The following is a 13,417-nucleotide window of genomic DNA, read 5'->3' as shown; positions in this document are numbered from 1 at the left end:
ATTCCCTGCCCCCAGGGAGGACAGACAGGTGTGTAAGACAGTGATAACTGCCTGATGAGAATGATAACAACACCAGGATGGTGCTGTTACTCTATATCAGGACGGGAGGGAATGGCCGCTCTGCCCGTGCAGATGGAACTGGGGGCACATGGTTGGAGGCGTCTCCAGCATCCCCAGGGCAGGATACCCGGCTGGCCTTTAGAGTTGGGGAACAGTTTGAAAAGGAAGCTCGGGGGTTTATACATTTCTCTGTACAAAAGTCTCCCAAGACAGACAGAAATATTACGTCCATGTTTTCTTGTCTTTATTAGAGGCGGGCATTTGAAATCAGAACTGCCAAGGCGAGGTCTGCCTTTCCTTTCGGTCGGTAGCTTAGAACTGTCTGCAATACCTAGCACGCTATAAACCTGCAAGCGTGTCATTTGAGAAGCCCCAGCAGAACTGTGCGCACTGCATCCCACAGTGCAGCCGCCACGTGTGTTCCTTGTCAAGAGAATGCAGCATCCCCTTGACAAGGGACAAGTGGGAACTTCAAAGCCATCAGCACACATGTGATGGAGAGTGGCCACAGAACCACAGAGCCAGTGGAGGGGCCCACTGGCCCTCCTGGAAGCTCCGGCAGGGCTGATGGTGCCTGCCCACCTCTCCCCAGGGCCCTGCTTTGTGTGCCAGGCTCACAGTATCCCTCCCTCCCATGGTGATTGCAAAGGAAGTCACCATCTCATAAGCAAAAATGCAGGAGACGTTTTTTCAGTCTTTGACAGAGAACACTGAATAGATTTGATTTCATTTGCATGCAATCTTATCAGTTTCCTCTTTCGGTTCCTCTTGGTGGCTGGTCAGGCTTGCCAATGCTATGTACCGCCTGGGGTACAGACACAGGAACTGGAGGGGGCTTGGAAACCCCCAGAGCACATTGTGACCCTTCTCGTTAGGGTGAGCGTTCCTTAAACAGAGTCCTTTCTTCCGTGATTAGAAAGTAACCGTTTGCTCATGATTCTGCCTCCTAGAAATAGCCCAATTACATTTTGGCGTATTTATCCTCCTCTCTTTGTTCTGTGCATTCACATGTGTATATGCATAGGGATTTAAAACTGGCTTTACATTATATATGCAGTTTTGTGTATTTTTATAATCCCATCTCACTAAAGTTTTGAAAGTTTATTTTAAATCAACACATGGTGTGCCCTAAATTTTTTCTCAATACGCTGGTGTTTGGCACATAAATTATTTTAAGTGTGGGACTATTTTAAACAATCCCGAGATTAGCACTTTTTCTACACAAATCTTGAGCTGCGTTTCTACTGAATTCCTAGGGGATGGAATCTCATGAGTGGATTTACCGGGAGAAGAGGTGGCAATATTTCAAGCGTTGTTGACACAGATTGCTAAAACACTCTGTTATAGTCATTTCTGTACATTCCTTGTCCCCTCTACTAGGTTGTAAATGTCGGGAGGGCCCTGAATCCTTGGACCCCATCACAGACCCCAGTTACTCCATAAACAGTCCCTGGATCATTTGATTATAGCTCCTCCTGGCTCCTCTTTGTCGTTATCAGATGGTGCCCATTGGCCTGCGGTTCACTGATGACTAATTTTGCTAGTTCATCATCTCACACTAGATGGAGGCTTGGCAGAAACCCAGTTTGGGTAACGCTGAATAACATACTCTGTCTGGAAGATTCATAAATACATTAGCATATTAATCCCAGAACAGCATGTTCAGGTTAACTCAGTGTTTTCCAAACTTCTCAACCGTGGAACCATTTTTTCCACATAACTAGGAGGTGAGCTATTCTATCAAAACATTTTCTTTTCTTTTTTTCGTGGTCGAAATCATACTGGTTGTATCCGGTATTTTTCCCCACTTAGCATTATAACATATGCATTCCCCAGATGAGTACAAATGCTTTGAAAATACCCTTTGTAAAGGCTTCCTGATAATCCCCTTTAAGACGGTACTGACTTTAGGAAATCATTTACCTCCCGGGGCTAGTCGCCCAACCCAACACTGTGATCTGCTCTGAACGTCACTATGAGAAGGGTCTGTCTTGATTATTCAGTGTATTTTTGTAGGACAGATTCCCTGGAGAGGAATTTTAGGGTCAAAGGATATGAATTGTTGTGACCCTCTTGATGAATATCTAGAAACCAGCCATTTGTTGCAACTGTTTTCAGTCCAGGGAGGGTGCTGCGTGGGCTGGAAGATGGCAAAGCCTGGGTCCCGTCTAAACCTTGCTGCTCAATGCAGGGGGAAGGGAAAATGGGGAGATGGCCCTAAGAGCCTGGAGAGGAAGTGACCCTCCAAGAAGAAAACCAGCAACAGCTACAGAGAATGGAGGAGGAGGGGGACACAGGAGGCCCCCAGCAGAGCATGGAGACGTGGACGTGTAGAGATGGGACACCTGGTCTCACCAATGAAACCCTTCTGAGAAGGTTCCAGATGCCTAGAGCAAGATGTTCCTGCTGTGAGTCCAAGGGCCTCAATCTTCTGATGAGGACTGGCGTCTTCCAGGTGAAGATGAAGATGGTGGAGACCAAGATAGAGATGCGACTACCATCCAGACATAACAGCATTTGTGTTAGGTTTATACAATATTCTCTTACGAATTTGGTTGGCCTGATGCAGTCCTCAACTCTGATTGACCCTCAGGCCCCTGACAAAATTCAGTCTCCTAACCTGATAAGCTCAGGACAGCCCTTGGGCTGTGGGGACCACTGAGGCCCCGCCACGTGGTAGGAAATGCCAGTGATTGGTCATTTTCTGTGCAGGATGTTCACAGCTCATCTCACTTAGCAGTGACGCTAACCATCTGAAAGGTTGCCTTCTGTGCCTGGGCCTTTTCCATCTGTAAAATGAAGGGGTGGACCTGACAATATTGGAGTAGACTTTGATTGACATGATTGGGAAAAGGAAGCCTTTACACTGAGATGACCAAGAAGAGTCTGAACTCTAAAAACTTGTTCACAATATTATTATGCTGTTGCATCATATTCATAATAACTGTATTCTGGATGTTGTTTTAGGCACTCCATGAAAAGAGGATTCCTTGGGTTAAAAAATTAGAAAAATGGGGTCTGCCTGGTGGTGCAGCGGTTAAGTTCACATGTTCTGCTTTGGTGGCCGAGGTTGCCGGTTTGGATCCCAGGTGTGGGACCTACGCACTGCTTATCAAGCCACGCTGTGGCAGGTGTCCCACATATAAAGTAGATGAAGATGGGCACAGATGTTCACTCAGGGCCAGTCTTCCTCAGCAAAAAAGAGGAGGATTGATGGTAGATGTTAGCTCAGGGCTAATCTTCCTCAAAAAAAAAAAAAAGAAAAATGCTCTTGTATTAGAGATTCCAAGAATTTCTGTAGTAAGGAGATCTGTGTAGCTCAGTGTTTCTTAAACTTATTTAGCAATTATACTCTTTTTTTTTTTTTTTAGAACAGCTGAAGATATTTTTCATGGAATAGTTTGAAGCCCTTTATTTCAGACCAGTGTGCCAGTCTTTTCTAAACTGGCCTTTTTCTTGCTCCAGGTCACTCAGCAGCTCCCGGAGTACGGTGTGCTGGTTCATCGAGTTCTCCCAGAGAAGACAAGGCCAGAAGGGGAGATGGCCCTGGGGATCTGTGCCAAGGGTGTCATAGTGTACGAGGTGAAAAACAACAGCAGAATTACAACTTTGCGGTTTCAGTGGAGAGAAATCTGGAAGATTTCGACTTGCGTGAGTGGAGCTCATTGATCAGTGACCGTGTTTCATTGTCCTTTGATCTGTTGCCCCTGTAAAGAGCAATGAGTCAGGAGAGCTCCTCCTAACCAGACAGGCTCACAGCCCGTCAGCTAGCCTACTCCGATGCACTGTGGCGTATTTGGAAGAAGTCTACCAGGGGACTTGAGAGTCCCCAGGAGGCCATTTCTTCTCAACCATCCCTCGCGCAGTCCCCCAACACTCCCACGGACAGCCATCACTCTAGAGAGCTACACTTCTCTCTGGGTAAAATTCTCTTAATTTGGAGAAGCCACAGAAGTTGAGAGCGAGGTCAGAGTGGGAAATGGGGGAGGAGAGCGTACTGTAGGTGCTGTGGAGTCTGCATGGTTTGGAAACATTTTCCTGATATTTTTTCATTTTCCCTTTGTGCACAGTGTGCCAAGGCATCTGGCCTGTCTCCCATGGGCCTCAGGTGAGCCACGGGCCACTGGGGACCGCCAACCTTTGACAGCTGTTGAAAGTTTAAAAGCCTTTTAAAAACAACAACAAAAAATCCCTATTAAAGTACAGTGTTTGAAATTGTATTGGAACATTATTTCCTGGAGTATTTATACTTCCTGAATTTAGTTACAATAAATTTGCCATCAAAAATATTGTGTGCAGGGGCTGGCCCAGTGGTGCAGCAGTTAAGTGCTCATATTCTGCTTCTTGGCAGCCCGGGGTTTGCCAGTTGGGATCCCGGGTGCAGACATGGCACTGCTTGGCAAGCCATGCTGTGGTAGGTGTCCTGCATATAAAGTAGAGGAAGATGGGCACAGATGTTAGCTCAGGGCCAGTCTTCCTCAGCAAAAAAAAAAAAAAAAAAAAAAAATCCAAAAAAACCAAAACAACAACCCAAAACAAAACATTGTGTGTGTCCCCACTGCAGAGAGTGGTAACTAGGAGCTCCATTGCCTGCCTGTCCTGTGGACCATCGCAGGCACGAAGCTATCACTCCAGCAACGAGTTCATTATAAAACATGCAGTTCTTCAACTTGTGGCCCAGGAAAAAACTTAGTTTTTCTTTCTATTTAATTTTCTCTTATGGTTTTAAAATGTTTCCTACTGACTAGATGGCTGTTTTTGTTATCACTATCTGATATTAGAATTTCTGAAGTTGAACATAATTGGTTTTATTCATTTTCTCAATGTTTTTGTTTCTTCCATCTGTGCTGTTGAAGTTATATTATTAAAGTACGATTCTTGATAGAATTTCATATTAAAGTGTTTTTTGTATTTAGAAAAAAAAGCTTGCATCTAAAAATAAGTGAGTATAATTTAATTGAGTTCATTAAAATAGGCTTTATAATATTAGCAAACTGACGTTTTCCCAAATATTTTTGACCATAGCTTAAAGTAAGTGATATTGATATTTGTGAATTTTTCAGAATTTTAATGGCTCAAATTACTTGAATTCAATTTGAGATTACTTGAAGAATTTTAGTTATTGAATTTATTCAATACTATTGCATTGCTTCCTATTTTCTTTATCTCATGTTTAATTGTTCACAATTTCCAAAGTAATTTGTTTCAAAATGTTTGTAAAAATGCAGGTAACCTAAAAAGTAATTTTGAAAAAGGGAATTCTTTGAAGCCATAAAGTTTAACAGTCCCCTTAAGTAAGTACTTTATGTTTAAGTTGGTTTAATTTTTACAGATATTTTTTTCCCCACGACCACAGACAATTGCTTGATTAAAGCTGGAAAGTCATCATGTTCATAAGACAAACTTAAAAAGACCCTTGTCACTAATTAGGATTGCCATGCCCTCATGACCATCCTCTTCCTCAGCATGAATGTCTCTTTTTATGGAAAAGTCATCATGTGAAGTAATGTCACCAGCTTCTTGCCACAAAACAAGCCAGGCATCTTACACAGAAAATGACTTGAATTCGTCATGCTTCTGCAAACAGAAAACGGGGAACTCGGTGAATGATACAAGAGCAAGCTCGGAAAGCTGGGTTCAATTTGCCTAATTAGTAGCGGAAACCAAAATGCTTCGAACAATTGCAGACATTCATCTTGCCAGCCTGGAGAGAACCAGCAAAGGAAATGAAGAAGAATGCTACCTTCAAAGAACGTGATTTGTAGATGCGTCGGCAGCCTGTCTGCAACAGAGACGACATCAATTCAGATTAGTTAATCGAGAAAGCGTTCGTTGTCGAAAGATGAACCCCCCCATGTTAGTAACTGTTCTCGGTTATTAGCAGTAGTAAAAATGTCTGGGGAGCAAAGGGGGAAAGCGGGGCTCTGCATGGCTTTCTTTAAGGAAAAGAATACAAAGTTCCAATTATGAACGGCAGCCTGCAAGTGAATATTCACTCAGGATGAGAAAGGAAATCACCACAACTTGTGAATTTTAAAAAGCTGAGCAAATACTGTGAAATCACAAATACCCGCAAAAGTATTTTTATTAATTAACTCCCTGATAAACTCTATGATTCCTTTTTTCCTTTCAAATTTTTGGTGGCGTATGCTCTGATTACTTTTTCATGTGATGACACTTTTGTAATATCATTTTCTCTAGAGAGGATAGAAATATGATTTAGTCTTTCTTCTAGCCTGACTGATTGAAAGTTGTTTTTATTACTGATAAGATGCATAAAACATACAGCTTTGCACAGACATCCTTGCTCTTCGTGGCACCCTATAGGTTTCCGTGCTGCTAACACAGGAAACCTAATAAATTCTATTTCGTGTGATTCCCACAAGAAAAAGACAGGTATTGCATCGTGCATTGATAATGCAGTATGTGCAATTACAAAGTATATCTGTGTTAGAACAGAACTTCCACTTGTCTGGGTGTTTTTGAGAATTAAATTACAGTTTTTCATTTTTGATGATTGAAGAAATTTCCCACAGACTGGCCTCTGGCTCTGTACGTTTCAAACCTTGTTCCCTTCCAGCGCTGACCCCACGTACTCCTGGTGCCAGGTATTGTAGGCATGGTCAATTTCCTATGGCCACTGGCCCTATACCTTTATGCTGAGACTTTGATGAATTGGCCCAATGGACGGAGTATTCTGGGATGGCTGGCGAGGAACTAATACAGAAGAGACTTCAAACCCCGTAAATAAACCCTACTGAATCTACACTAAATGTATCCCCATTTCAACTTCTCCTTAGCGAGATCTGCTTCCACATCATGCAACACTGTCTATGGTGAGAAGAAGTGGGAAGGAGTTGGAGTGGAAAGAAGAGTCAGTGGTCTTAAGTGATTAAGCATCTTACTTTCCACATTTTATAAAAACATGTGAAGACATTTCCAGAGTCCCTTCAGCTTCATTAGCTTTACGGCAAATCTGCCTGTAGAAGAATATTATCGTTCTGCAAAAAGATGTTTCAAACCAAACCAACAAATTAGCATGTGAACAAACAACAACAACGATAAAACCACTGGGGATGAAATATTTGAGGTGGGAAACCAATGCTTTGAAACAAACATGATGTTCCAGAAGCACTGAGTGTGTTGGTACTGTAACATCAGAGATGTAAATAAATTCTTCATGTTTGTGCTGAAAACCCTGATATTCAGGTTGTGCATTGTCTTATTCACAGAGTGGCTTGCCTATGGGAAAGTTTGCCTGCGGATACGAATTTCCCATTAAATGATGTTATCAAAGTGGAAAAAAATTGAAACCACTGCAGTCAACACTGTTTTCAGCTTCATGGCAAGAAATGGGATCAGAATTCCATTCTCTGTGGCCTTTAATACCTTAGAGCATTGGTGTCCAAAAGGAGAGTTTTGTCAAGAGTTTATGAGCTGGAAGAAAGATTGGGATGTGCGTGTGTATGTGAATGATTCTCTCTTTTAAGATTTGTTAAAAAATAGTTATCAGGTTTTTAAAAACTTATCTAAAATTTTTTAATACCTGAGTGAACTTAGAACGAAATTGTCAAGACTGTATGAAAGCGTATCAGTGTGTACTGACAAAGTGGATGGATTCCAAGCAAATATTCAACTTTAGAAATGGGTGGATATAATGATCTATAGTGGAGTTCAGGCATTATTATACTTTGAATACTAAAGAAGAATTATTAACGCTAGTAAGGTAGCTTCTATGAATGTTTGAAAAAATACATTATTTTAAAAAATGCTGGATATAGTATAGTTCAATTGGATCCACGATCTGTTTAGGTTAGTGGAAGGAAGTTCAACATTACATTTGTCAATAAAAGAAAAGAATATTTAGAGAATGCTCAAATTATCTAAAATTAGGTTAATGGTAAAAAGGTGTTTTTCAGAGGAAAAGCAGTGAATGGTTAGCTGCCTTTTGTTAATATCTGACTGTGTGAATGGAGTTTCTTAGAAATGGTGATGTTCACGAATTAAAAGGGATCAGCATTAAAGAAAATCAGGCGTTTCAGGCATAAATCCTGTATTTATAAAGTGATCTTCATAGGAGTAAGCTCAAGTTTCTTATTGAAATATTTAGAATATCTAGAATAGAGATTTTATGTGAAAGTTATAAATAAATTCATATTTAATATCATCTCTATTACTTTATATTTGATTGTTCTTATTAGAATTACATATGGCAAAAAGTTATGGACTTTTTCCATGAAGCTCCATATAGATAACCCCATAGAGACAGTAATTTCTGGCTCATCCCGGTGAGCTGTACAGATATTATCACTGTGTATGTGGGAGGTATAAATGTGGGAAGCATTTCTTGGTGATGTGACCTCAGTTCCTGCTGTATTCTGAGAGCTCTTGGTCTGTTTCCTCATCTGCAGAATGAGGATGATGACAGGACATGCCTCATTCTGTAGCTTTGAAGATGAAATGAATTAATACCCAGAAAGCTCTTATGTGCTGGCACATATAGCAAGAAATGGGAGAATACATGCAGTGCTTCTGTCTGTCCTACAACCCTGCCAGCTGAGGGTTTGTCTGCAACTTCTGGGAATTTGTACACTGAAAACGATAGGTATATTTAAGAGCCTTTCAAAATGAGACAGGATTCTGGTCACTGCTTGCTGAGGGCCGAGTGTGCGCCTGACTCAGTTTATATTCTTTTCACCCAGCACACTCCTTCCCAGATAGCAGTTGCCCCGTAAACAAACATTCAATTTATGAATGAAGGAAAAAATAAAAAGAGGGATCTTCTTTAAGAAAAAATATTGGTCCAGAGTCAGACAACATCTGTCATACACTGCTGGATGCCTGGTAATTGATATGGAACTGGGGCTCCTGCACTCGCTTTCTCTCTGGAGTGTGTGCTGCAGCGGGATGGATATGGACGTTCAACAGGAAAGTCTGTGTTTGTTTCTTTCAGCGAAAGAAGTTCACCATCACAAGCAGCATCACGGGGAAAAAGCACACGTTTGTCACTGACTCGGGCAAGACCTGTAAATATTTGCTGGGCCTCTGCTCTGCCCAGCACGGGTTCAATGCTAAGATGAGCTCGCCCCGTGTTGTAGCTGGTAAGTAGACATTATTCTCAACCTCCAGTGTGGCAAGTTGGTTATTTCATGAAATAGTTTGTATAAATCGATATAATTGACCCAGACACATTTAAAGAGTTTTAAATCTCCCTAATGACTAAAGAAATACAATTAAAATGAAATATATATTTTTTCTTAGATTGGTAAATGCTAAACTAAATAATATTGAGAGGGCAAATTGATACAATCTTTCTAGAGGGCAATTGGGCATATATCTCAAAAGGCTTAAAAAATCTATGTCCTTTGGGTATCTAATTTTACTTGTAGAGAGAGATTTATCCAAAGGTCATAAATAGAGAAGTACACAAAAGTTTATGCTCACGAGTGTTCACTAGAACATTATTTATAACAGTGACCATTTGAAACAACATAAATATCCAAAAGGAGGACTAGTGAAATAAATCACAGTGCGTCTATATAGTTGAGACATGCAAATCAGTTTTTGGAGAATGATGACATGAAGGTGTGCTAAGTGAGGAAAAGCATGAGATGAAACCATATCTAGCACCATCTGACAGAACTGGCTTTGATGATGGAAATATCTACCCCACTCAGGGTGGGGTCCCTACCGGTCTGTAGCTACTGAGCCCTTGAAAGGTGGTAAGTGCCGATGAGGAACAAAATTTGTAATTTTGATTAACATATTTAAATACAAACGGCCACATGTACCTCCTGCATTGGATAGCACGAGTATGGACACCATTATAGCAATCTGGTTAATTTTAACGTTATAAAACAGGAAAGAAAGAATATGCAAATAAGCTACACCGGGTCCAGGACTGGGCATCACAAGGAGACAAAACACCTTTGTGGGTCTGTTCCCACCTTTGTGAGTTAGGTGTGCCAGGGTGATTGTGTGTTCTTCTGTGTATTTTTTCAGTATTTATCAAACTTTCAACAGTGAACATCTATTACTGATATAATTAGGAAAGACACTATTACTTACAATGAGGCTATGCATTACATAAGAGAGTTAAGATTTGAGTATTTAGAAAGTGCTATGGAACTATTTGTCATTGTTGTTGGTACTCTTCCCAGGCGTTACACCAAGTCCTTACGCAAATTATCTCATTTATGTTCGTGATATACTGATTTCTCAAACGGCAGTTGTCCTGCGGCCCAAGGAGGCAGGGACCCTTATTAGTGGGCGGAGCAAACTGAAGTTTGGAGAAGTAACGCGCTGGCGGGTTGGTGCGGGGCTGAGATTTGAACCTGCAGCTCTGTGGGCGGGGCGCCTGCGCCCTTCACCCGTGCGGACCGCCTTCCGAAACTTGCCGGAACATGCGCTTTAGGACATGCGCCAAATCTTCAGAGAGATTTGGCGTTGAGTGCTAGGTTTCTCACACGGGCTGTTGATCTCTAAGCAGTCTATCTTCTTTGGTTATAAAAGGGAAGAATATAACACAGCGGTTTCAGTCTTCGTGTTCACAGAGCGGTCTCTGCATGCACGTTACCTGGGGCTTGCTAGAGATGCAGAATCTCAGACCTACTGAACCAGAGGCTGCATGTGAAAAAGAACGCAGGTGATTTGGTCGCACATAAAAGTTTGAGAACCCTTGGCTTGGAATGTGGCCCCTGGAGTCCAGTAGACTTGGGACAGTGCCACTTACCTGCTGCGTGACTTTGAGCAACTCACTTGCCCTTTCTGAGCTTGGTGTCCTCCGTTGAGCACCCTGGCCGTGCACTGCGCTCCAGCGGGACGGCGTGTGTGATGTTCCTAGCTCCCTGCCTGGCGTTCGATGCTTGGTGTGAGTAGTCACGGCAGCTCCTGCTGGTGGGGGTTTTGTTTGATGGCAGCCAATTCACGTGGGGTCCCCGGATGGGGCCTCAACCAGGAAGCAACATCTCTGAGCGTTCAGATGCAGAACCAAACACAGAAAATAAAGGTGACGTATTATTTGCAGTAAAACCAAATTAGTATCTAAATATTTCATTGAACCTCAGGGTGGCGGTTCCAGGATGTCTCCAGGGAGCTGGAGATGATAAATGTAAATCAACTATATCTTACCTGCTATGGGCGAGATAGTGTGAAACATCATCACTATTGCTTTTATCGCCTGCTATCAGCGATCATAAAATATTTATAAAGACTCCACAGGCCCACTTGTGAAATTAGTCCTTCTCAGCCTATTTTGCTCATAATATACTGTTTTCTCACACTGCAAATTCCACCATTATAGGAATTTTCAGGCATCTAACATTGCCAGTAAAAGGATTCTTTTAGACAATTTTTCTTTGGCTGGGTTGATGCTATTTTATTTTTTCCAGCTTTATTAAAATATTATTGACATACAAAATATGTCAGTTTAAGGTGTCCAATGTGATGATTTGATACACTTATATATTGTAAAGTGATTACCAATAAGGTATTTGACACCTCCATCCCCTCACATAATTACCGTATTTTTTTGTGCTGAGAACATTTAAGAGCTACTCTCTTAGCAACTTTCAAGTATATTAGACAGTACTGTTAACTAGGATGAGTATGCTGTACGTTAGATCCCCAGAACTCATTCATCTTACAGCTGGGAGTCGGTGCCCTTTGACCCACATCTCCCCATTTCCCCCTCCCCGAGCCCCTGCCAACCACCACTCTACTCTCTCTTTCTATGAGGTCAGCTTTTTTAGATTCCACATATAAGTGAGAACTTTCAGTATTTGTCTTCCCGGTCTGACTTATTCCACTTAGCATAATACCCTCAGGGGCCAACCATGTTGTCTCGAATGGTAGGGTTTCCTTCTTTTTTGTGGCTGAATAGTATTCCATTGTGTATATATGTATTTTCTGTTTATCTGTTGATAGACGCTTAGATCGTTTCCATGTCTTGGCTGTTGTGAATAATGTTGCAAAGAACATGGGGGTACAGATATCTCTTTGGGGTGGTGTTTTCATTTCCTTTGGATAAATACCCAAAAGTGGAATAGCTGGATCATATGGAAGTTCCATTTTTAACTTTTTGAGGAACCTCCAAACTGTTTTGCATGGTGGCTGCACCAATTTACATTCCTACCAACAGTGTACAAAGGTTCCCTTTCCTCCACATCCTCACCAACGCTTGTTACTCGTCTTCTTGATGACAGCCATTCTAACAGGTGTGAGGTATCTTGTTGTGGTTTTGATTTGCATTTGACTAGTGACGTTGTGCACCTTTTCATGTACTTGTTGGCCATTTGTATGTCTTCTTTGGAAAAATTAGACAATTTTTCTTTGCCTCTTAAAAAGTTTCTTCATATTGCAAACCCTCTTTGCAGATGCCATTTTTAGTAATTGCATCCAGCTGAGAACTGGCCACCTCCATCTGATGGCCCTATACGTCCTCAAACTCAGCATGTCCACGATTGCTCTCATCCTCTCTTATAACTCCCTCCTCCATGATCTTTGGCCTGTTCAACTGAGACCCCCCCCCCCCCCCCGCAAGAACCTGGGACAGTGTGAACCTACACCCTCTTTGCCCACCTCAGCTGTCACCAAATGCTCTCCAGTGGGCTTGCTGCTGGGAGTCACGTGCCCTCTAACTCACCCTGCTCTCAGCCTTCACGGTGACCTTTCAGAAGCACCGATACACTCATGTTCTTCCACACTGAAGATGTGTTAGTGGCTCTCTGCTGTCTGCAGGGACAGGCCCAGACTTCTTAGGATGGCGCGTCTGGCCCCAACCCTGGCTTACTTCTTGCTATGACTCCTCCACTCTGCCTTCCAGCTACACTGCCTGCTGGCTTGCAGGCTGCTGAACACATGAGGACAGCTCAGGTTCTGGGACCCCTGTGCTTAGTGTGGCCTCTGCCTGCAGTGCTATTCCTGTCCCTTTCCAGGCTCAGACCACCAAGATAAGCCTGATTCTGCAAGAATGAGAGGTGATCGATACATGTCTTTTGAATGAATGAATGGATGACTAGTGTGGAAATACAGTCATTTACTTTATCGTTCCCCTATTTTGGTTTTAAGTTTGCTTTTCATTTTTTAACATTGTAAATAATTTTGCGTCACTGGAAAAAAATGTTTCGGTATTCTGTATTATTTTTTTATGCTGGATCTCAGAAATGTCATTGTTGGGACACAGGCTGGGGTTTTTTAAGCCCCTTGTATTTCCCTGAGCGTCATTCACATGCCAGGATCTCCTGCTGGCTCGGTGCTTCCTTGCTGGGATAGATAATATCATGTTTATCTTTGTTCATTGGATAGATAAAAATGATTTCGCACTGTTGTTTCATTTTGCATTTCTTTATCATTGAGA

The 13,417-nt window shown here is 42.1% G+C and overlaps 1 protein-coding gene across 1 annotated transcript in view; it reads left to right on the top strand.

Moving 5' to 3' along the window:
- Positions 1-13,417, top strand: part of FRMPD2 (FERM and PDZ domain containing 2) — a 123,461-nt gene that overhangs the window by 69,156 nt on the left and 40,888 nt on the right. The window contains exons 14-15 of the mRNA XM_046652200.1: positions 3,526-3,711; positions 9,014-9,161. Coding sequence (XP_046508156.1) covers positions 3,526-3,711; positions 9,014-9,161 — 334 coding nt within the window. The remainder of the gene's footprint in view (positions 1-3,525; positions 3,712-9,013; positions 9,162-13,417) is intronic.

Source organism: Equus quagga, chromosome 2 (genome assembly GCF_021613505.1).
Source record: "Equus quagga isolate Etosha38 chromosome 2, UCLA_HA_Equagga_1.0, whole genome shotgun sequence".
In the NCBI taxonomy this organism is placed as follows: Eukaryota; Metazoa; Chordata; class Mammalia; order Perissodactyla; family Equidae; genus Equus; species Equus quagga.
Note: the sequence above shows the minus strand (reverse complement) of the source record. Positions and strands in the feature narration are given on the sequence as shown.